Here is a 23,333-nt window from a genome sequence, read left to right as displayed (position 1 = left end):
GGTGGATGTCCCGTCCCCGCTGACTGATGAGGGGACTGGAGCATCTTTCTGCTGAGGAAAGGCTGAGGGACTTAGGGCTGTTCACTCTGGAGAAGAGAAGATTGAGGGGGATCTTATCAACGCTGATCAATCCTTCAAGGGAGGGTGCCGGGGGGATGGGAACAGTCTGTTTCCAGTGGTGCCCAGTGACAGGACAAGAGGGAACGGGCACAAAGGTGACCATAGGCAGTTCCATCTCCACCTGAGGAGGGCCTTCTCTGCTGTGAGGGCGGCAGAGCAGTGGCACAGGCTGCCCAGAGAGGTGGGGGAGTCTCCCCCTCTGGAGCCATCCCAAACCCTCCTGGACGCCGTCCTGTGCTGCTGCTGGAGGTGCCCCTGCTCTGGCAGGGGGGTTGGACTAAATGATCTCCAGAGGCCCCTTCCAACCCTGACCATTCTGTGATTCATTTTGTGACTGTCCCCTGTTCTGCCCTCCCAGGTGGTGACCTCTGACGTCCTGAGGGATGCCCGCATCCTCATCCTGCACATGGTGAGACGACCTGCAGCCCAGCTTGGGACCCCTCTGTCACACAGAGACACCTCACACCCTCTCCCTCCCTGCCACCGTGTTCCCTGTCCCACCAGGGCCGTGACTTCTCCTTTGATGACTGTGGTCGGGCCTTCACCTGCCTGCCTGTGGAGGAGCCCGGTGCCCCGGCTGAAGCTCTGGTCTGCAACCTGGACAGCCTGCTGGAGACCATGACGCACCGGGTCTGTGTGGCTTGCGGGATAGGGCCTTGGGCTCCTGCCATGTGACGCTGGGCACCCTGGCATGGGGGTGGGTTCGGCTCCCCCTGAAGCCTTTGGGGTGCCTTCAGCAGGCTCCCAGCAGAGTGGGAAGAGTGCTGGGTGCCCCATGAGGGCTGAGCCCCTTCTGTGCCACCCCTGGGCATGTGGCCCTTCTCTCGGCAGCTCTGCGTGGGCTCCCCACCCGGTGTGTGGGTTTGCAGCACTGACATGCTCCTCACCGTGCCCTCAGCACCAGGTGAGTGGGTGCTAGTCTTGCCTCCAGAACCCATGTTGGCTTGGAACAGGGGTCAGTGCAGCTGGTTCAGCCTGTGCCACTGTCCTGTGATAGTGTGGATGCTCGGGCATTGCTGACCCGTGTGTGGTTGGGAGCATCCGTTGTGCCGGCAGCAACGTGGTTGAGGCTGGACGCTGCTGTCACCACCTCTGCCGTGGGCCCTGTTTTCAGGCAGCTGTGCCCAGTGCAGGTATATTCGCTGCCCCAGTGAGCACTGATGTCTGTTACTTTAGGGATTGACTGGGACGGCTTCCAGGGCGTCAGAGTGATCGCAGTGCCTGGGAGCCAGGCGTATGCCAGGAACCATGGCGTCTATCTCACTGATGAGCAGGTCAGGAGCAGCTTCCCCTTCAAGGGGCATCCCTTGGAGGCGCAGGGTTGCCTACCACTTTGGTCCCTGGGGTGCTGAGGTCCCAACCCTGCCGCGGCTGCTTGCCTTGGGGCACGCTGAAGAGCTCATCAGGGTGATCTCGCTCCCAGGGGCTGGTGCGCAACATCGTCTACAAAGGCACGGAGGCCCAGATCCAGCAGTGCGCGGGGCCCAATGGCACCGTCCCACTGGTACGGCACAACTCGGGCATCGGTGGCTCTGCCAGCCCTGTCCCTCATGTCACCGTGGCTGTGGCCTCAGCCCCGCTGTGCCCTGGCAGGTCTGCGGGGTGGTTTTCTTCTCCTCGGATGCTGCCGAGCAGCTTCTGGCCACCCACGTCATCCCTCCTCTGGATGCCTGCACCTACATGGGGCTGGACTCGGGGGCACCGCCCATCCAGGTGACAGCCCCTCCGCGGGGGACAGGACCTCTCGCCCCACGGGTGCTGCTGCTGGGCATCTCTGTGGGACCTGTTTACTCCTGTGCTGCCAGATTTGGGCAGGAGAGGTGGCGGGAGGGGAACACCAAATGGCAGGGTGGTGGTCAGGGTGGCTGCCCCGGCCAGCCCGGCTGCACCTAACAAGTCCCTTCTCTCCCCAGCTCTCCCTCTTCTTCGACATCGTGCTGTGCATGGCAGGGGGGATGACGGAGGAGGAGTTCCTGAAGGGTGGCGGTGACGCCAGCGTGAGAAGCGCCCGCTCCGTGCTGTGGACGGCTCTCCGCGCCTTCCCCCTTAGCATGGGTGAGCGATGCTGTGGTAGGCACACGCGACACGACCCATCCCTGAGCTCCCTTCCCCTGCCTGGGGAGAAATGGGGTGGTGGGAGCCTGGCGCCCGGCTGTTTCTCCCTGCTGCTGCAGGTCCCCAGGTCTTCTCTCCCCACCCCTTTGGCTGGGGGATGTTCAGCCTGGCTGCCCGTGGCTCCCACGGGTGTCAGAGACACCAATGTTTGCCATCGATGCGCTGACAGCTCTCCTGCCTCCCCCACAGCCTGCATCCCTGACGCGTCCTACGACTACATGACCACCTCTGCGAGCGACTACATCCGCAGCCTGACGCTCCTGCCCGGCTCTGCCAGTCACCTCCGCTTCTGCAAAACAGCCCATTCCCACGTGGACGTACGTACTTCCATCCCCAGCCTTGCTCATGCGTGTTTTTTGGGGGTTGCTCCAGGCTGCGTGGCCTGACCCAGGTCCCACGTGCCTTTGTGCCCTCGGCAGCAGCCCTGTCTCCTGGAGGACGGCTCTTCGGTCACCAACTGCCTGCTGGAAGGAGCCGTGCGGTTGGCGGCCGGCAGTGTCATCCAGCACTGTCACCTCCAGGTATGTGGCTGAGGGTGACCCCGAGTCCTCAGTGCGCTGAATGGGCAGCAGGGTGAGTGGCCTTGGCTGGGATAGCGGACCCGTGGCTGTAAGATTTGGGGTGCGCTTTCTCTTCGGGGCTGCCTTTTGGCTCGTGCTGGGGACCCTGGTGGCTGTCACCCTCCCCTGGCAAGGGGAGGAGGCTGTCATCGCTGGGCTGTCCCTCCCTGGGGAGCAGGGCAGACCCTCCTTGGCTCTGGCATGGCTGTGACCCCTGGAGGCTGTCACCTGGCCTGAATTTCGGCAGTCCGTGTCCCTGCAGCCCCGTGACAAAGCAAAGTGTGTCCCTCTGGCCCCGGGTTGTCTCCTGGGGTGGTTGTCCCCTTCCGAGGTCGGGATCTGGCTCTGGTTTGGGGGCTGCTCTGGGGCCAGCCACGCCACTCAGGGTTCTGCTGCATCTTCCACAGGGTCCCCTGGAGATTGGTCCTGGCTGCGTCCTCTCAGGCCTCTCCACAGGCTCCTCACCAGCCCTGCGGGGCTGTCCCCTGCGTGATGTTGTCCTGCAGGGACACCACGTCCGGCTGCACGACCTGCCCTGCCGTGTGTTCACTCTCACCGGCCGTCTCGACGACTGGCAGGTATGGGGGTGGCGAGGTGGCATGAGGCTCCCTGTGAAGACGGGCTGTAGCTAGTCCTTCTGTCCCCCTGCAGAGCCCTGCTGAAGAGGCCACCTATCTGAACATGCCCTGGGCTGAGTTCTTCCATCGGACAGGCATACGGTAGGTGCTACGTGCCAGGACGGGACAACAGACCTGCCTCCCCTGGGGATGGCTGCAGTGGGAGGTGTCACGGCCACCCTAATCCATCCCATGTCCTGGCTCCCCTGCTGGAAGGTGTTGTGGAGCCCCAGTGTGGTGCTGACAGGCTCTCCCTCCATCAGGGAAGGGGACCTTTGGGACGCTGAGATGCCACGGAGGAGCCGCTGCCTGCTCAGCGCCCGGCTCTTCCCAGTGCTCCACGCCCGCGAGGCGCTGGGGCTGGAGGACGTGTGTGGCTGCTTGCCCTGCCTGGACAAGGCAGCCGAGCTGGGGGCCCGCCGGGCCCTCTTCTTCCTGCAGGGCCAGCGCAAGGTGCGACGGGTGCTGCTGGGGCGCCAGGACAGCAGCCTCCTGCCGCTCGCCCGCAGCGCCGTCCATGAGGGCTACCACGAGGCTGTGCTGGGCACGCTGGATGAGGGTGAGCTGGGCTCATGCGAGCTGTGTTTTGGCTATCGGAGCTGTTTGGTGCTCCCCGCCCCCTCCAGTGCCCCCTTTTTGTTGCAAGAACCCATGAGGGTGCACCCCCAGGGCATCTGACAAGCCAGGGTGGGCGCAAGCCATGCGAGTCCCTCTCTCCTGGAGCTGACTTATCGCGGAAGAGGGGTGATTTGGGGTGACCTGCAGCCTGGCTGTGGCTTTACAGCCTCTTTTTATTTTCTAGTTGCCTCCACAGCCGGTGATGCTGGCGTTGCAGCCCGGGCGCTCGCCTGCATCGCCGAGGTCCTGGGCTGCATGGCACAAGGGGAAGGGGGCTTGCGGAGCGGGCCCGCTGCCAACAGGGAGTGGGCCTCAGCTTTCGGGCGCCTGGAGAGCGGGGACATCGCCGGCGGTGTGCGGGAGCTGGCCACCGAGCGGCAGAAGTGGATGAGCAGGTGAGGCTGGGGCTGGTGAGCGGCTGCTGCCCCATCCCGTGTGTTGTCATGCTTGGGGAGCCATGGCAGCATGCTCAGGACCCTTCTCTTCCCAGTCCGGCTTTGCTGGTGAGAGCGGCTCGGCATTACGAGGGAGCCGAGCAGATCCTCGTCCGGCAGGCGGTGATGTCCTCGTGCCAGTTTGTCACCGTGGGACAGGCGGAGCTGCCACCCTTGGGGCACTGGGTGCAGGTGGTGTGTCCAGCCCGTCTGGATCTCTCCGGTGAGTGTATCTCCCCCCAGATCGATGATCCGTGTCTCCCCCCTGTGGTGTTGGGGGGAAAAGGAGTGTGGGTGCTGCGGGGGGGCTGATGGTGAGCTTTGGCAGGCGGCTGGAGCGACACCCCCCCCATCACGTACGAGCACGGCGGGGCCGTGGTGGATGTGGCGGTGCTGGTGGATGGGTGCCGGCCCATCGGCGCCCGGGTGCGGCGTATCGGCGAGCCCGAGCTGCGCCTCGTCAGCCTCGGCGGGACGCCGCAGGGCGAGGCGGCGGTGGAGCTGGTGTGCCGCGAGCTGAAGCACTTGCAGGATTACTGCCAGCCACATGCGCCAGGTGAGGTGTCACCATCCGCACGGCCTGGCTGTCCCCTGTGATGTCCCCTTGGTGTCCGGACCCTATGGTGGCCCTTTTAGGGGGACAATGGGGTGAGAGAGCAGGTAGCACAGCAGGCATCAGCTTTGCTTTCTCCTCTTGTTTGCAGGAGCCTTGCTCAAAGCCGCCTTCATCTGCACCCAGGTCGTGCAGTTCCCCTCGCAGAAACCCCTGCGGGCACAGCTGATGGAAAGCTTTGGGGGTGGGTTTGAGGTGCATACCTGGTCCAAGCTGCCCCACGGGTCTGGCCTTGGTAAGTCTGCTGGGAAAAGGCTGGGGTGTCCCTCACTGGTGCCGGGGAGTCCCTCCTGCTGCCAACACCGGGATGGGGCACCCCTCTCGCTGCCCTGGTCCCCGCTGTGCTCCCTGCAGGCACCAGCAGCATCCTGGCAGGAGCAGCGATGGCGTCGTTGTACCGGGCGGCCGGGAAGGCTGCCAGCACCGAGTCGCTCATCCATGCCGTGCTGCACCTGGAGCAGAGGCTGACGACAGGTAGTGGCTGCGGGGAGCAGCCGGCCCATGGGGTTGGGGGTCCCAGCAGTGGCTGAGGACCCTCTGCCCTGCAGGCGGTGGTTGGCAGGACCAGGTGGGCGGGCTCGTGCCCGGCATCAAAATCGGGAGGTCAAAGGCCCAGCTGCCGCTCAGGGTGGAGGTGGAGAAGATTCCGGTGCCCGACGGTTTTACCCAGACCCTCAACGATCACTTGCTGCTGGTGTACACGGGGAAGACTCGCCTGGCCCGCAACCTGCTCCAGGTAACTCCTGGATGCCCCTGGGTGCCGCAGCCCTGGTCTCTGCTCCCCCTGCAGCCTTCGGTCCTGTCCCCTTTGCTGGTGCAGAGCATTGCCACCCCAACGGGAGCTGGCACCTAAGGCTGCGGGTGCAGCTCCACTTCCCCGGGTGCTGCTGGAGCCGGGAGGATGGTGACGGGGATGTTCTGGCCTCTTGCAGGACGTGGTGAGGAACTGGTACGCCAGGCTGCCCTCCGCTGTGCACAACGCCGACGCGCTGGTGAGCAACGCTGAGGAGTGTGCCCAGGCCTTGAGGCAAGGTGTGAGCGCCCTTCTCTGGGCTAGGCCGGTCCTTTTAACGCCTGAAGAAACAAACTTCTCCGGGGAGAGTCTGTGTAGCCCTGGAGGGGGGGAAAAGCTGGGGGGGGTGCTGGTTCTTGCAGCTACAGAAGCTTCAAATCTTCCCCTGGCGCGTTACAGGCAATGCCCCAAAATTCAGGCTCGAGTAAATCTGAGGAAGGGGGATTAGACATGCTAAGTCTGATTGATTTTCTACAAGCCATCCGTGATGGGGCTGGGGGCCATGCCTGGCCTGCGCGGTGGATTCATTTGGCCTTTGGCTGCTGGGATGCTGCAGAGGGAAGCTGGAGCATTAAATCAAGTGAATTCTCCCCCTGTGGAGGATTAAAAATACACAGCAACGTGACAGGGCTGGGTTTGCTTGCTCAGCAGGCAGAGCTGGGAGAAGCCGGGTAGATGAGAAGGTGGAATTTAGCTCGGGCTGAGCGGGAGAAGCAGGGACAGATGGGTGAGAAATAAAGGCAAATAGTTTTCAGTATCTTCTCCCTTGCAGGTAACCTGCTGCTCATCGGCAAGTGTCTGGAGCGCTACTGGCAGCAGAAGAAATGCATGGCCCCTGGGTCCGAGCCGCTGGCCGTCGGGCGCATGATGGATGCTCTCCGGCCCTACGTCTACGGACAGTGCTTGGCGGGAGCTGGCGGCGGCGGCTTCCTTTACGTCTTAACCAAAGCCCCTCGGCAGAAAGCAGCTTTGCACCAAATTCTAGTGAAAACTGAGGTGAGATGTGGGCTCCCAGGCGGTTCGCTGTTGCAGGCAGCTTGCAGAAGCTCGCTCTATATAGCGCAAGCACTAGGAGCGTTTCGCCCCACTACGAGTGGGATGAGATGGTTTGTTGTCCCCTTTGCCCTCCCCAGGACCTTGGAGGTGAGAACATGTCCCTTGCTGGCTCCTGTCCCAACTCATAACTCTTTCTTTTTTTTTTTTTTTTTCTCCTAGGGCCTGGGCAACTTCAGCATCCACAGCATCGAAGTGGACACGGGTGGTTTCTCTGTGGAGGTTGTGGGACGTGATCCGAAGGACGGTGCTCACTCCGGAGAGGACGTGGCTGTGTGAAGGTCTTCAGCCCTGACCCGTTCCTGGCAGATACGCGGGGCAGGGGAGGGAGCAGCCAGCTGCCTTCCAAAGCAGGGAGAGCCCCTCTGCTTTAATGGCAGCTCCTTCAGCAGGTGCCTTAGGTCTTCATGTGGCCTTTTTGTGCTGCTACTTGCCCCAAAAACCATGGAGGCTGGAGGAGCTATGATGAACTCCATCCCTGGAGCGGGGCTTTGCTGGAAGGACAGTCTGCTCAGGCCTTCAGGTTGATTTTGGGGCTTCACTCCGGTTTTCATGATTCTCCAAAGGGAAGAGAACAGCGTTTGTGACACAGCCCCTCGCAGGAACCTTCCTGCTCTTCCAGCAGCAGGGGCCTGCGCTGCCCCTTTGGTGTGCAGTGCTCCTGCACCAAGGTCCCTCCTGGATGCGGAATCAAGTCCCTCTCCTGTGCTGAGAGACTATTTCTGCAGCGAGTTACTGGTTCCTGCGGTTTCTTTGAATAAAAACCCCCTTGTTCCCACCACGTGTTTCCGCCCCTCTGTCCCTCGCAGGGCTCCTCCTTCACCGCAGGATAGCAATGTGGGGGGCGAAGCTCTTCCAGGGGTGGGGATGGCGGAACCTGCACGCGGTGGCCGGTCGTGGCCCTCCGCAGCCCTGGGTGACGGGGGACAGCAGGGGAGCGCTGCCGCAGGAGGCAGCCAAGCAGTGAGCTGGCACCAGCTGCTGCCACAGGGGTGTTCGTGCTGTGCCAATGTCAGCTGGGGGGCAGGCAGGAAGATGTTCTTGAGGCCGTGGCACAGGGTAGAAGAGGAGAAATGGCGAACAGCTTTTGTCCCTCATCTCTCCAACTCCCCGCGGGCCCACAGACGCACAAACCACCCGAGGTTGCTGCTCAGCCAGGCGAGGTTTATTTACAGAGTAGCTGTACAGGGCAGAGCGAGCCAGCAGCCACAGCCCCGCTTCCTACAGCATTTCCCTAGGGATTTTCCAAGCACCCTTCCCACAAGGAAATCATTCCTTTTCCCTTCAACAGAACAGTCCCCATCACCACCAGGAGAGAGGGAGGGCTCAGGATCTGCAGGACTCCAGTAGCTGACCCTTAAACTGGTGGCACAGACAGAACACGCCTGTGGCCAGCAGCACGAGGAGAGCCCTCTGTGCAGCCCCATATTTTTTTTTATCTATAGCACACAGCCCGTCCCTCAGACTAGCACGTGTTTTCAGACATCATGTCACACTGCTCTCAACGTGAGAGATCCTCCGCCGCCTTATTTCTGCTCCCACAAAAGGACGGCGGCTCTTCTTCCCAGGCTCAGGAAAGCCATTTGCTCCGAGGACCAGGAGCGGAAGGGCAGCCATCGCCCCATCCCCACACCACGTAACAGCCAGCCCCGGGGCTACAGCCTTCCTGCCGTCGCCTCCAGCGTGGTGCTGAGCCAAGCACTGACCAACTACAGGCGCAGCCGTTTGATATCTTCGCTGCGGAAGTCGATTCGGAGAGCCAGCACCTGCCGCACCTCGGCAGGAGTAAGGCGCCAGGTGAGTGGGCCAGAATTTGGGCCCCAGTAATCCAGGATCTCCGTCACCTGGAGAAAGGGGAGAGCTGTAGGAGACAACTCAACACCATCTGCCCTCGCAGGTGTGTTCAAACTCCGGCTACCGTCACAGTATTTCCTGCCGCTAACCCCCTGCAGGCAAACACCTTTCAGGCGTGGGGTGACTTTTCCAGCTTCTCCCTACCCCACAGGGGTGACAACATCTGGATAAGCCTAGAAAATCCACGTGGAGCCCAGCTGGGCTTCCTGCAATCCCTCCCCCCACCAATAAAAGCAGACAACGCGCAGCTCACCCGTTCCAGGTTGAGGATGGTGGCCATCTGGGAAAGACGGGCAAACTTGTCCCGGATAGTCCAGGTGGTGACTGTGGTGAGATAGGCTATGAGAGACCGCAGCTCCTTGTCAAACTGCAGACCGCCAAGCTGTGGGGACCGAGGGAGCTCTGTCAACTCTCCGAGCGGGCACAGGGGTTGGGGGGGGGGGGGGGGCAGGGGAAGGTCTCTGAGAGGGAGGGTCCCAGTTAGACCATTTACTGCAGGTTAAACTACTTTACGTTTCAACCCACCTCAAAACCCCCCTTATTTTCCCAGCCCTGTCCCCAAATGTGCTTTCCCCCTGTGTGTGCTAAAGCAAGGAAGGTCTCCCTGAGCTAGGCACCGGGGGTGGCAGAGCTTCTTTGAGGCTCATTTGCCTCTGCCCTGCCCCATCCCTTGGAGGGTAACGAGTTTTGCGGTGGGAGGGACTCTACAGGTGAGAGGACAGTGTTTTGCTTACCCTGCTGAAGGTGGATTTGAGCAGCACTTTCTCCAGTTCGATGGCTATGAGACTGGTCATGAGACCAGTGAGGGTATCGTAAATCACGGGAGACAGCCCAGCCTGCAAGCAGAAACCTGTGTCATTCTTGTCAGGAAGAACCGAGCGCAACTCCACAAAACCCGAGCCTCTGACAGCTTTCAAATAAAGACCCATCGCTTGCACGCTCAGCGAGCGGAAAGCACCGGCAAAAGCGATCCAGGTACGCTGGTCCTGCGAACAGGCTTTGAAAACTGCAGGAGAAGGGGGGTGATGGATCTCTACGAGCCCCGCAAGGCGCCGGAGGACATCTCTCCGCCGTTCCCCAGCGCAGGGGAATAGCCGGGAGATGCCACACGGAGGTCTGGCAGGCCGTCACGTCCCACTCTCTCACCTTGAACTCTGTCATCTGTTGTTCCAGGTTGACGATGAACTGCTGGACCCATGGATCGTTAGCTTCGTAGTCGCTGAACTCTTCCTGACATTGAAATACAAAAAGGGTTGTTTATGCAACTGCAGCAATCCGCCTGCAGGATAGGGAGGGAGGTCACTCCTGGAGCGGCGCTGCAGCCCTTGCGTTTTCTCGAGCGCCTCTCTAGCCAAACGGCCCTTCTCAGGCTCAGATGCAGAGCAAGTTCTGGGTGTTTTACTGTCGCTCTGTGCCGAGGAAACAGCGGAGAACTGAGGGGAATGAGACAGCAGTTGCTCTGACTGCAGAGGACGGAGAGTGCAGAAGCACGGCTGGAAGCGGAGAACGCTGAGCCTTACCTCCTCGATGTTGTGGGAGACGGAGAGGAAGAGGTTGATCCAGGGCTTCACCTGGGGTTTGATGGCCGTGCTGTTCAGCTCGTTGAGACCTTCCTGAGGGGGACAAGAAAGAGGAGAGGAGAGTGACTGAGCACAGCTAAGGCCCAACGACACACAACCTTTACAGCCAGGCTGCCTTGATGCTGCCTCACACCCTCACTGCGAGCTGGGGAAACCAAACCCAGAAGTCCCAGATTCTTCCAGCCTGGGCTGAAGGTCTCGTGCTTCCCCAACCCTGCTACAGAGGTTTCCCAGCAGGAGCGAGGCGTTCGATTCACATCCCACCAGGGTAGGAAAGGAGGCGGAACACCAGCCTTCCCGCTCCGCGCCAGCCGGGAGGGCACCGCGATTGCACTCGGCTGATGCCTCCCACCCCCAAGTGCAGCACAGCTCAGTAGGAGAAGCTAAAAGGAGGATAAAAGCTGTAACCGCAGTTAATTCCCTGAATTAATCATAACCCCAGCGCACGCCACCTCCCCTGAGCGGGAGGTTGTCAGCGAAGGCTGTTCTGTCCGCTTCGATGCTAGAGAGCTCTCTGAAAGCCCTCTCCTGCCAACCACCCCCCTTTGGCTCAGCAAGACGTCAAGAAAGCTCACCCAGCATGAAGCTATTCAGGTACCCACACTGCCTGGCGTTTGATGCAAGTTTTTAACTCCAATTGGCATTTCTGAGCAGGCCCTGCTGGCGATTGCCCTTTTCCAAGGCAAATTCAACGGGCGCGTGACTCAGGCAGCGCAGGAGCTTGCTGCTCAGCCTCTTGATTGCTTTGCAGCCAGTTTTAATTCTGCACTAGCGCGAGACCGGAGAGCTTTTACTCCTTACGGATGAGCTCTTTCGGTTTCGATGCTGACCACAAACCTCAAGAGGGTTCGCCGGCAATGCCGCTCTGAAGGCATCTGACTGCAGCGGGACTGCGAAGCCAAACGAAAAATGGTCTGGCCCCTCTGGGAAGTACAAAGTTGATGGCAAACCTGGTTGAAAGTATTCTATTTTGCTTGGCTTCCTTCCACAGGAGGTATCAGGTCTTCCTGCACCCCTCCCTGACATTTTAGGGCAAGGTGCCCCAGCGTGCACCCCACGAGACAGCGGATTTAGCCAGAGAGCCTTCTGCCCCATGCTGGGGAGTATTTTCATTTGGGAAAGGAGGAGAAACCCGAGAGAAGAGCAGCCCTTCTCTACCTTCAGCGTTACCTAGGGTGGCTCTGCACAACTTGACAACGTGCTGCGCCACGAGGGAGAACGGAGGAGATGGAAATGCTATTAATATTTCCTTCTCCTGAAAATGCTGAACCAACTACGACTCCGTGCTGAGCGAGGACAAATGGAGCAACATTCCTTCTGGCTCTGCAGCTGCTTCCACTGCTTTTTCCGCAGCCGCCAGCTGGTGCGGCTGTGCAAACGGGCTGGATCTGTTTCCGCGCCTCAAAGCTGATGGATTTGCTCCCACCTGCACCCCTACCCAGCGCTCCGGGAACCAGACGCGGCCCAGACCTTGGGCTGAAATGATTCCTGCCTGAGCTCTCCCTGAAGACAGCGGCCAGCCAGTGCCGGGGACCAGCAGTAACTCAGCAAGACGCTCACCTGCAGCAGGTCCCGGAACTTGTTCGGAGGCAGCTCTCAATCTTGGCCTGCGCTTGCTCGCCCCCGAAGCCTTGGCTAAGCAGTTTGCTGCAGTCGCTCTGCAGGGGAAGAGAGCCAAATTAATAAGCCGGGGCCGTTTCTAGCCCTTCACATTGCCGAGCACTGCCCGCCCACCAGCACACTTGCAGGCTACGACAGGCGCCAAACGCTCGGCCCTGCGAAGGCAGAGGCTGCTGGCTCCTGCTGGGGAAGAGGACAGCGAGAAAGGAAGGCAGGGGCTATCTAGTCCGGCACCAGAGAACCACCACCTCTCCGCGATACCCGTTTTATTGTACTGGTTCCCGGCCTGGGCCAGGTTGGTCAAGCTGGAGGAACTGGTATTTCCAGCTGGAAATTGCTCTGCCAGCTCAAAATTGCTTTCCTAAGGCTGGAGGGCAAAGACCTCAAGAATTTGGGCATAGCTGAAGTGCACATAGTTTATTTGATACCCCGCCAAGGGAGGATATTACAGATTTGATTACGGAAAAAACAGTAAAGAATCCAGACCGCACCTCCAAAGTCTTCTTTAGGGTCATGATGTTTTCGCTGCAGACTTCCACGTTGTTTAAGGTCACCTGGAAAAAAAACCAACACAACCCCAAGTAGAATTCATCGGAATTTCCCAGCACCTCAGCCCCAAGTCCTTGTTTTCTCCATGTAGTTCACACTCCAGGCTGGAATGCAAATATTTGAGGGGACAGAGATGCTACTGGGTGATCCAAGTACTGCAGATTCACAGGGTTGCATGAAGCCGAACTACAGTAACGGAGCACGTGTGCTGAACCCGCAGCTAGGACAACGGCTGGGTTAGTTTACTCCACTTCTTTTCCTCCTCATTCTGCCCACGATGTTGCAGCGAAGCCCCAGTCACTGGTGGAAAAGAGGACATAACCCCAACTTTCTGTGACTGTGTCATGAAGAACAACAGACCAGGAGTGGCTGGAGGTGACAGTTTATACACTGTGTCCAGAGAAGCAGGGGAGGCAGAAAGGGATTCGTATCTAGGCAGGAGGAATCGGCATCCCTCCTGCCAGGTAAGTATCTGTTCTCCACCAAACAGACTGTTCGGTACCTGCTGAAGCTGAACTAAATGTCAGTATAAGGCTGCGGTCCGCGCAGACAGGGGAATGAGGAATTCCGCGGGGAGAACTGACATTTTAAGCACTTTGCTTGAAGAACTGCAGAAAGCTGTAACCAAGAATTTAACGGAACGGAAGAGTTCAGTCCCTCCTCCTCCCTTTGTTGCCTTCTCTCCTCGTACAGTGAAAGCCCCGAGGAGCTTTGGGTGTTTGCAGCAACTTATGGAGAGGGAGACGAGTCAGGGTGAGCCGACCCCTCTCCGGCGCTCTCGGAGCCTCTGCTCAAACAGCAGGGCCGGCTGGGAGGAGGGGGCAGAACCAGCGTTGGCTCTCCCAGTCAGATCTTTTCCACACTGCAAGGTCTACACAGCATCCCCCCCACAGGAAAGGATGTGTTACGCCGCAGAAGACAGGAGCGACGGCCCTTCAAATGCTCTCCACGGGGTCTGTAACGCTCACTGCCATGTTCTGGCCTGCGCAAGCACGCAGAGAGGTGCAGCGCTGCCGTTAGGAGAAGGCAACAGGGGGATCTCGCAGGCCAAGCAGAGCAGACAACCCTGCTCTAATGGAAACTCTCCGATCTGATACGTGAGAATGAAGGAGTCCTGAGCTTGGGCCAGGAAACCTTCTCATCTACAGGAAGGTGTGGACGAGACACTCTCCCACCGCTTTTGTGGGGAGCCTGCGAAGAATAGGATTGATGGACGCCTCAAAGGAGCACAGACTCTTCCCCAGCCTGATGGGAATCACCATCGCAGCAGCCTAAGAGGCAGTCACAGGATCATACTTGGACAGGCCTGGTGTAGAAGCCCTACAAACACGAGGTGAGGCAGAAGCGTCTACCAGACGTCCAAAGTCAGGCCACCCACCACACCTGAACAGGTTTTCAGGTTGTCTGAACATGTGACAGTCGCACCAATCCCGTTCCCAAGAGCTCCCCATTGTCCTTCCCCTCACCCCAACTCATTCTACGCCAGACCAGTCACCAAACCCACCAGAAAGGACTGCTTGGCCTCGTCCGTGCTTTCAATGCCTTTGGTATCGAACTTGCCCTGCTGCAGGCTGCTGTGCATGATGTTCACGGCACTGGTCACCCCTCTCTGGAAGTCCTGGAAGGTCGTGGCTGGAAAACCCTGCTTCAGCTTGTTGTACAGAACCTCCCTACGGGACAAGCAGAAGATACCAGAGTTTGGAGCAAAATCTGCAAGCCACAGCAGAGTTGTGCTCTGTGACAAGGGACAGCACTCTGGCTGAACTGTGACCTGAACAAGGTAAGTGGAACGTCACAAGGACAAAGGAAGGCTGGCAAGTATCTCCTGACAGCATCTAAAGGACACAAGGCTGAAGGAAAAACACAACCACCCAGTTTCTGAGCTTTGCCCCACATCTTGCCTGCAGCTGTCTGCTGTGTTCAGTCACAGTTCCTCGCTCCTACATTGGGATGAAAAACAGGACAATTTCTGCAGGCTCACCCCAATTTCAAGTTACTAAGCAATCTCACAGGTAACCCAGAGAACAACTAGGGGTGACCGTGTACCATCAAGCAGGGTAGCACTCCAATGCTATATGGTGACACGGTCTCATAGGGGTTTTGGGCCATGAGGTTCCTTTTTCTGTTCGTCCTACAGGTGACCACTACTACTGCGAGAAAAATATGCCCAGTTCCAGCTTCCCACACCACACCTGACCCTGCTTCCGACGAGCATCTTCCACGGAGGTGACAAACCAGAGGCTCAATGGCGAAGGACACAAGGAAGACCATCTGACAGCAAACACTGTTTGCAGAATGTGAGGTGTAGCCAAGTTGCAACGAACCTGGTATATTTTCCTTACCTGAAGTCAGACTCCAGCTCGGTGGTGGAGTGGTTGATCATGGCACAGAGACAGTCTATGCTGGAGCTGGACAGAGCACGCCCAATGCACTTCTTCACTATATAAAACACATCATCCACCATGCTGGAGGTGAGCTGGCCCTTCTCGTAGCTGTCCATGGCAACAGCCTGCAAAGAAAGCTGGTTTAGTGTCCTGAGCTCAGCAACCGAAGGTGCCCTCAGAGCAGTTCACCCTGAGCTGAACTGCACCACATGTGCACTGGCACCTAGCTTTCAGTGGCCCATAGATCTAGAAGATCTGGCTCTGGAAGATACTCCAAGGTATGTGTCTGGAGTCAAAGTTCAGAAACAACCACTTGCTTTTCAAGGCCAAGGGAAACAAAAGATCTTCCCAACAACCGCAGACCTGCCATGCACTTATCTCCCCCGCCTAGGGATGCTCAGCAGAGGGCTGTGGAGCACAGGCAGAGGTCTCAGCTGCTGGCAGAGAGCGCAGGCGATTGCAAGCAGCAGCCTGAGCCCTACCTTGTTGACGGTCTCCCTCATGAAATATTCCTCCATGGTGATGTAGTAGCCTATGAGCTCTTGCATGGTGCAGCTCAGCAGACAGTTGTTGAGGAGCTTGTCCAGGTATTTCTGATGCTCTACAAACAAAACAAAAAAACCCGAAAGAAAGCCATCAGCAGGGACCAAGTGCCAGAAAGCAGTTCCACCTAAGCCCCTCGCCTCCTGTCTCACGAGCACGCAACAGACACACGCCTGCAAAGCCCAACCTGGAATAAATCACTGGCCTCAATTGTGGAGCTGATATTACCAAGCTGACTTCTGCAGGTGACAGAAGTGATTTCCAGATTCAGTACCCAAACCCTGAGCCTGTTTTCCCTATGGTCCCCACCTTTAGGATCTGTACCTGCAGATCAAAGGGCCCTCCCTCTCTTTGGGGACCTTGTTTAGTATGCTCTGCAGTCATTCCTAAGGTTGGTTTCCCCGTTAGAGGGAACAACCAGTGCTGAAAACAGATTTGGGGAGGCCAGGCTACACAATCCTCTCCCACAGAGCGCTCCCAAAGCCTCTTTGCAGATCCTGTGTCACTCCGCTCTGCCACCAACTCAGATATATCTCCACTTCTGGCTGCGAGGAGCGGAGTGCCTGCAAGTATTGGTATTCAAGATGTTACCTTGTTTCACCTCCTCTGAGGCCATCGAGTCCCCCACCTCGAAATCGGCTATTATTCGTCTCTTGATGAATCTCAAGTAAAGCTCGCTGCGGGCGTTCATCAGGGTGACTTCTGTTAAAATAGGGTCAAGCTCCCTGGAAGGGACATAGCAAGAATCAAGGCAGCAAAACTACAAAAGGAGAGGCACTAATTTAAGTCAGTTAAGTAATGTCTTCTCTGTTATCTTCCTAGGAGATGACTCCTAACCCTTTCCATCTGTTCATCGAGTGGCAAAGCTCAGCAGAATAACTGGTATGTGCAAAGACTGCACATACAATCAAAACATCCTGAAAAAATCATTACAGAGAAGCTTTTTTTTTTTTTTTTCTCATGGACGTGAGAACAACCCCATTAAAAACACAGCTGTAAGGACTGCAGGACTCTAAGCAACCTGATATAGCTTAAGAATTAGCCCTGTTTTGGGTGGGAGGTTGGACTAGAGACCTTTGGCAGTCTTCAGTTTTGCTGTGATGCTGTGAGCCCTATATGGCCAGTGCTGGAAACGCCTGGTCTCTGCTGTGTCCATACATGCTCTCTTGGACACAGATTCATGTGTTTCTCTGAAAATGATGAAGAATCTGTTTAAGCTCAACAGCTCAGGAAAAGCGAGAGCAAAAAAGCACGTGACAATGCAGAACACAGTGTTCATATGAGAGATGACTATGGGAAAAAAAAAGAAAAGACTGTCACATCAGCAGCTTTTTCATCAGTGGGCACAAAAGAACTTTACAAATCCTGCTCAAAGCCTCACAACACACAAGTGGGACAAGGAACCATTATCTTTATTTTACAGATGAAAAAGCAAAAGCTCAGAAAACCTGGGATGCACAGACAGTTATTCAGAGTAAGTGGATCTTTTTATTTCCGCTGAAACAATTAGTCATGCAGGCTCATAGACAGATCTTGCTTGAGGAAGGTAAGTTTTCTTTCAAGGCATGCAATGCCAGAAGGGCTGGGTGCACTTTCAAATGGCTATACAAATACTTAAGATAAAAAGAAAAAGAAAGCACTTTGGTTCATTAGCGAGAAACTGATGTTACAGAGTCATTGCAGCAGCAGTACAGATTAAATAGGACCCAAAAATTTATTCCTGACTCTGTCAAAAATTATCTGCCCAGGGAGCTGCTCCATTTCCTGGGCTCCGAGGACTGTACTCTGACCATCAAAAGGTGGTGGGCACAGGCAATTAAAGTCTCAGTCCTTGGTGTGCGGTGATATTGCCAGCCCTCCAGCGATGTTTAGGGCAAGGCTTAAAAGTAACGAGTAAGCAAAATAAAGCACCACCACAGAAGCTGCCGTTATAAAAGGGCAGTGAAGGGCACCTAACAATTAGATTTAATGCTTTAGTAGTCACAAACCATCTGGAAAACCAGGAGAGTTATCTAAATGCTAAGTAGTGTTAATAACAGCTCAAGAGTGGAAGGTTAGAGAGCAAAAAGAGGGTTTTTTTGTACCTCGGTTCAATCTTCTCTGCAGAAGAACTTCTCATCATGCTATTCTGAACTTGCTGGAACTGCAATCACAAAAAAAAGGGAGAGTCATCAAAGTCTTTGCTGATGACTTGGAGTTAACAGCCGCTTCTCGTGCTGTAGCCTAAGGAGGTGCTTACTCAAGGGGGTGATAGAAATGCTTTGCAGGAAGCACAGCCAGAGAAGGGAACTGCACCAGTTCACCTCTTCCTCCGAGACAGAGCTCAGCCTGCCAGGAAGGGCAGTGGGATGGGAACTCCAACAGAGGCACCAGGGGACGTGACCGTGAGACAGTCACGGCAGCCCTGCGCCTAACAGGCAGGTGCAGGAACGAGCCAGTGGGGAAGGTGAACTGAAAGCGCCCTACAGACCCGCAGGGCAAAGCATCCTGTGCCCAGGGTGCATTTACCATGCTCCCACGGAATCCTTCTCTGCAACAGAAGGGATAGCTACAGGCTGGACCCCCTTCAGCCATCAGCGTGAATATGGAGTAAAGCAAGGCTTCTCTCGATACACAAGGTCAAATTTTGCCACCTCTGTGGCAGCTGGAGCCCCATGGAGCTGGATGGAGGCCGCAGCTGGCTGCGTCAGGCAGTATCACACCCCTCCTACCTGCCTGTGATAGTCCCTCTCTTTGACGAACTTGTCCACCACTTTCTCCACCTGCCGGTCGCACTCCACTTGCAGGTGCTTGATGAGGGTGTACAGCCTCCCTGGCCCGTAGTAGGTCTCCACAATGGGTTGGTGGGTCTCCACAATGCGAGCAATCCCTGCAGGGAGAGGGGAAGCACAAGAAGGAGACTCAGACAGGACATCCCATCCAGTCTGGACCCAGAGCAGAGCTATACAGGTCCGCAGACAGGGCTCAACAAGGGATCATTCCCTCCCCAGATAAACATCTCAGACTCTCAAGCCATTCTCTAGTGCTTCTCTAGAGGCCTGTCGTTACCACCCCTCGTTCCCTGGCATCTTCTCTCTGCATATGACACCTTCCGTCCTCTCCAAGCTTTTGCAAGGCTGCACTGTAAATCTCCTGGAGTAGAAGCCATCTCTCTTCCTAAAGAGAGCTCCTGCCACGCGATGTGTGTCAGCTGCCCCCCTACCCAGCAAGGCACCAGGATTGAAGCTTCCACGGAAGAAAGCTGAACGAGCTAAACCTGGCAGGGGACATAACTGCTATCCAAATCCAGCCTCAGCTTTCAGCACCTACCAGGTTACAGGAGAAGAGCAATGCTAGGAAAATCAGCCTAGGGAAAGCGCTGCTCTTACCTGTCACAGAGAAGCCCACGAGAGCAAGCATTAGTGAAAGCAGGACCTCCTTGGAGAAAAAGCTCATCTCCAAGGACATTTAACTCTCCAAGATTGCTTTCTTCTTCCAAACTCTCTACTCCGAGTTAGCAATGCTCCCCCTCTTTTGACACTACTGCCAAGAAAGCCTCGGCGGCTCGAAGGACCTTCAATAGCGGCAAGGGTGCCAGGCTGGGAGAGTGACTTGGCAGCGGTGCCGCCAGCCTAGAACTATAGCAGACTTAATAGAGAAAGCAGTTAATCACCATGGGATCTCAATTACTGTCTTTGGCGACACTCCCACAGAGCATTCATATTCCCTTCTCTCCCTTCCCTCTCTGCTTTCAAGCTCCCGTGGTGCTCCTTGAAGAGCTAGGCCTGGAGGCATCAACAGCTGCTCAGTGTTAAGGGATCCGATTTGTTTGTCTGGAGAGCTGCTTGCCTGAAAAAAAGCCTTCAGGGAATGCCCGTTTGTTTTGAGGATGCAGAAAACAGGAAGAGTCTCATTCCTGGAGGAAGCCAACAGATCCTTTGCAACTTCGCTTTGTGCCTGGGCAAGCTGTACCCAGGAAAGCTTGCTTACTGTAACGCCCTCTCCTGGCTGGGAAAAAGTCTACTGGTTGTGTCCCTGTACCTCTAGCGTGACACTCCCATAGCTCAAAGGGGAAGAGAGGCATTTTGCGGTCTCCTGGAGCTAGAACTAAAAGCATTTAAATTGATGGGACAATCTCATCAGGGACTATTTTCAATCCACCAGCACAGAAAGGAAGATTACCTTCGAAGAGGAGTGTCAGAGTGTCCGCAAAGATGACAGCAGCTCGACGGTCACTCATGTCTGTCCCCATCACCAGCTGCAGGTTCTCCTCTGCTTTGTTGGCCACCTGCATGACAACAGGACCAGTCAGCTGCTACCACTCAAAGATATTCTTCATCCCATGGGGCGGACTTCTGTCCCCTGCCCTATAGAGCCCCGGGCTTTTGCTAGCCTTCCCATTGCAAGAGGTACTGCCGCTGTTCCTCCTTTGAACAGGGATCCTTTCCTCTCTTGTGGAAAACTCAAGGATCAAGGAAAGGTAGAAGCCTGTTCTTCTCTTTCCAGGCTCCCTTGTATGAGCTTTAAGCAAGCACCACGCGCAAGACACAAAGGAGAAGTCATGCAGCCAACAGGATCTGTATTCAGACACCAGAAAGACCACCCCAGCGCGTAAAACACAGGGAGAGAGATGAATTAAGACCAGAGCTGGTTTCTAAGATTAACAAGCCAGAGCCAAGATCTCCTTCTGCAACATCTGTTGACAGAGACTGGGTTTTGCTTTCCCCTAGGAGACCAGACAGGTCACAGTATGTTTCACAGAACCTGTTACCTGCTTGCAGAGGTACTCTGAGAACTTGCTCAGCCCCTCTTCATGTAAGCCTAGCAGAGGAAAGATCTTGAAGAACCGTTCCACCTGGGGCAGGTCTCCCTGCTTCATAGCTGTGTCGAATTTCTCCGTGACAATGGTCTTCAGGCGCTGCTCTGCTTCCTGCAGGAGCTTCAGGTTGGCATCAATTATGCCCCCTGGTCAAAAGGACAGAAAAAAAAAATGGAAAAGTGGCAGCATAATGTTAGTACCGTATCAAGGGCTACTTTTTTTCCCCAGCAGAGAGACCAACACTGTGCAGCCCTAGGGTGAGAGGGCAGAACGCACACTGGAATTCCCCTACAGGCAAAGGTATGCGTCTGATGTACACACAGCTAATGTCACAGTCTTGCACGGTAGATGCAAACACATCAACCGGGACAATTTATTTTAGGGATCAGGCAACTTACTCCTTCATTTCCAGTTGTTCTGCTTGATAGCACACTGTAACACTGCAACAGTTCCCCTGACAGAGCCTTCTCCCTCACTTCTTTTGTCCTGCACATTGTGTCCTTCACCTAGTCAGCACCTGAAATGCTTTTAAAGCGGTGTGCCAGGAGCTCTCCTTTCAATTAACGATAATTCAAACCTAACAATGCTTCAAAAACGTTCACCTCTATGTTAGACTATAACATACTAAGATCTCTGGTTAGCATTAGATCTTCTGCTTTGCCTATGGAGCTGAGGCTATCTGTCATGGGAAATCATGCAGCCTCTAGTTATCAGCTGGAAAGGTGATTTATCAGCTTCTCTTCACAGACAGTACTTACCTTCCTTGCCCTGACGACTGAGCTCAATCACTGATTTGTCCAAAGACAGATAGCGATGGATATGGGCTGCTGCTTGTTCATAATCTTCATTTCGCAGGGCTGTTTGAACTCCATCCATGCAGAACTTCAGGTCAAGGATGTCATCAGCTCTCTGAATGGCCTGGTAAAGTCGATTCTGCAAGAAAGGCAACCAGTCAGGCTTCCTGCTGCAGGCTGGACCAGGGAAAGAGAATTATGAGAAAACAGCATGGGGGGGGGAGGAATGAAGGAAAAAACAGACTGCAGCGATAGTTCTCTACATAAGCAGAAACCCCAACCTATTTAAAAAACGTCGTAAGACCAGTGACTCCAAAATATGAACAGCATTTACCTGTCAAAACTCAGATTGACCTCAGAGGCCATACTCCACTTTAACAAACGGGCAGAGATCAGCGACACACCCACACATCATCTGTCTCGATTTAAGCAGTTGTTCTGGGCCCTGGGATGTGATGTCTCTTAGCCTACTCTCTATACAAAGAATATGACAGCCCGGATTCCTGACCACTCTTGGGTGACAATGACCATTTCCACTGTCCTCAGTGCTGCCATAGCTGTCAAAAGACTGCTAACGAAAACTAACCTCAGCTTATTCACCATATTGTACCAGGAGCTGCATGGACAGAAGGGGACGCTGAAGGACAAGCCACTATATGGCAAATCATATGCATTATTTACTCCTGTACCCTGCAATATGCAGGAGCCCAGCAAGATACCACTACCGAACAACACTAGAAAATGCTAAAACAAAGAAGGAAGCAGATTCCAGCCCACCAGCCCACTGAAGAAAAGAGCACATTTCTCTTATTGCGCTCTGAGCGCACGAGCAGACAGAATACGGCTTGGTGGTGACCCCATCAGTCCAGTTACCTTGGCAAGGTCAAGCTGGCGGACTTTACTGCTGACGTTCTCGGCCAGGTTACAGGTGAAGGTGATCATCCCCGCCAACTGCTGGGCATCCCCCTCAATGAGCTGCAAATTAGGGCTGGAAACACAAGTGAATTGAACATGAGATGCAAATATTAAGTAGTCGGATGGTCTGTAACAGTAGGATAGTTCTTCCTCCAAAGCCAATCGCTCCTGTCAGCAACAGTGCCTCTCATTTCATGCCTCCCCTACAGGTGCAAAGCATCAAAATCAAACAGACTGCTTTGGAAGAGGCTGCACAGACAGATTAACAACTGTCTCACTACCAGACAGGGCATGAACGAGCCACGAAAGCTTTACTCCCTACTTCTGAAGCAGAAGATGAAGTCTGTGAATTTGTGCTCCAAGTTCTACTAGACATGAAGCCACTTAGGGTGACTTTTCAGACTGCCTGCACAAGCTCACCACGAAGAGACAGTAATATTTGTTCATACCTGTACACACAAGACATCCAATCCAAGCATTGATGCTGAAACTTAACAATATCTGGGGTGAGACCTTCAAAGAACTGCTCAGCCTACGCCAAAACGGGTTGGTGACTGCAAGGGCGCAGCAGCTCCCGCTCTTAGTGCTGCTGGAAAGAACCGGGATGAGAATCCAACCGCCCCTCCCTACTACAAACTGATTTAAAGTCTGATGTTTTCTGAGAAGGAATGTGCTTCCCTTACAATGTCGAAACGAGTTTTCACATTATGCAGTAAGCAGGGAGGTACCGAACAGCGCACGGAAGCAGAAAGACGGGGAGAGGGTGGGGGATCACTAACCCCATGCGGTGAAGCGCAACCATCTTGTTCTCTATGGTGCTTTGCTGTTCCAGGAGGGCATCCAGCTCTTCCTGCACGACTTTCTGAAAGAAAAGAACGAAGGAAATCTTGTGTGACTTCAGGCCAGCAACTTATCAGAGCCTCTACATCCAAGTCAAGCACACGCAGTACCAAAGCAACTTCCAAGGGCTCATACGACAGTTAAATCCGTCCTAAACTCTCATTTTAACCCTGTAAGTATTTATATTTATGCCATTCCAAAGCAACACAAACCTCATCACACAATTTTTAAGTCACATAACCCACAAACCCCTCCCTTGGCCACGCTTTCAGCGCACGAGGACCCTGAATCCGCAGGGATCCGCTCACGATTCCGTGACACGAGTGCCACGGAGGCGACACCGCCCTCCCCCCGGGCCCGAGGGACGGCTGAGCCCCTATTTAATATCTCCGGAAAAGATCCCGACAACGGGGGCCGTGACAGAGAGTCACCCGCTCTCCCTGTCACCACAGCAACGGCCGGAGGGGGCTGGAGCAGCGAACCCCCTCAGCGGTGTCGCGTCGCGTCCCGTCCCGTCCCGTCCCGTCCCGTCC

The 23,333-nt window shown here is 55.6% G+C and overlaps 2 protein-coding genes across 2 annotated transcripts in view; one reads left to right on the top strand and one right to left on the bottom strand.

Annotated features, from left to right (window-relative positions):
* Positions 1 to 7,202, top strand: part of FUK (fucokinase) — a 12,577-nt gene extending 5,375 nt beyond the window's left edge. Inside the window, exons 2-22 of the mRNA XM_009883270.1 lie at positions 479 to 529; positions 625 to 750; positions 952 to 1,024; positions 1,297 to 1,394; positions 1,544 to 1,624; positions 1,714 to 1,833; positions 2,034 to 2,175; positions 2,425 to 2,552; positions 2,655 to 2,756; positions 3,203 to 3,373; positions 3,447 to 3,514; positions 3,676 to 3,971; positions 4,215 to 4,425; positions 4,521 to 4,687; positions 4,793 to 5,020; positions 5,169 to 5,312; positions 5,432 to 5,551; positions 5,626 to 5,813; positions 6,010 to 6,109; positions 6,643 to 6,866; positions 7,086 to 7,202. Of these exons, the coding sequence (XP_009881572.1) occupies positions 479 to 529; positions 625 to 750; positions 952 to 1,024; positions 1,297 to 1,394; positions 1,544 to 1,624; positions 1,714 to 1,833; positions 2,034 to 2,175; positions 2,425 to 2,552; positions 2,655 to 2,756; positions 3,203 to 3,373; positions 3,447 to 3,514; positions 3,676 to 3,971; positions 4,215 to 4,425; positions 4,521 to 4,687; positions 4,793 to 5,020; positions 5,169 to 5,312; positions 5,432 to 5,551; positions 5,626 to 5,813; positions 6,010 to 6,109; positions 6,643 to 6,866; positions 7,086 to 7,202 (2,955 nt within the window). The remainder of the gene's footprint in view (positions 1 to 478; positions 530 to 624; positions 751 to 951; positions 1,025 to 1,296; positions 1,395 to 1,543; positions 1,625 to 1,713; positions 1,834 to 2,033; positions 2,176 to 2,424; positions 2,553 to 2,654; positions 2,757 to 3,202; positions 3,374 to 3,446; positions 3,515 to 3,675; positions 3,972 to 4,214; positions 4,426 to 4,520; positions 4,688 to 4,792; positions 5,021 to 5,168; positions 5,313 to 5,431; positions 5,552 to 5,625; positions 5,814 to 6,009; positions 6,110 to 6,642; positions 6,867 to 7,085) is intronic.
* A 1,430-nt stretch (positions 7,203 to 8,632) lies between these two features.
* Positions 8,633 to 22,818, bottom strand: COG4 (component of oligomeric golgi complex 4). The gene is given in 19 exon segments (XM_009883253.1): positions 8,633 to 8,767; positions 9,031 to 9,159; positions 9,512 to 9,613; positions 9,924 to 10,007; positions 10,298 to 10,390; positions 11,918 to 11,943; positions 11,946 to 12,015; positions 12,469 to 12,531; positions 14,031 to 14,196; positions 14,869 to 15,035; positions 15,393 to 15,511; positions 16,045 to 16,178; positions 17,538 to 17,596; positions 18,165 to 18,322; positions 19,615 to 19,720; positions 20,204 to 20,397; positions 21,010 to 21,184; positions 21,919 to 22,033; positions 22,740 to 22,818. Coding segments are annotated over 19 exon segments (2,118 nt in total). The 5' UTR covers positions 22,763 to 22,818.
* Between the last annotated feature and the right edge of the window lie 515 nt (positions 22,819 to 23,333).

The sequence above is a fragment of the Charadrius vociferus genome, unplaced genomic scaffold (assembly GCF_000708025.1).
Source record: "Charadrius vociferus isolate BGI_N301 unplaced genomic scaffold, ASM70802v2 scaffold964, whole genome shotgun sequence".
Classification (NCBI taxonomy): domain Eukaryota; kingdom Metazoa; phylum Chordata; class Aves; order Charadriiformes; family Charadriidae; genus Charadrius; species Charadrius vociferus.
This window is presented reverse-complemented; position numbering and strand designations above follow the sequence as displayed.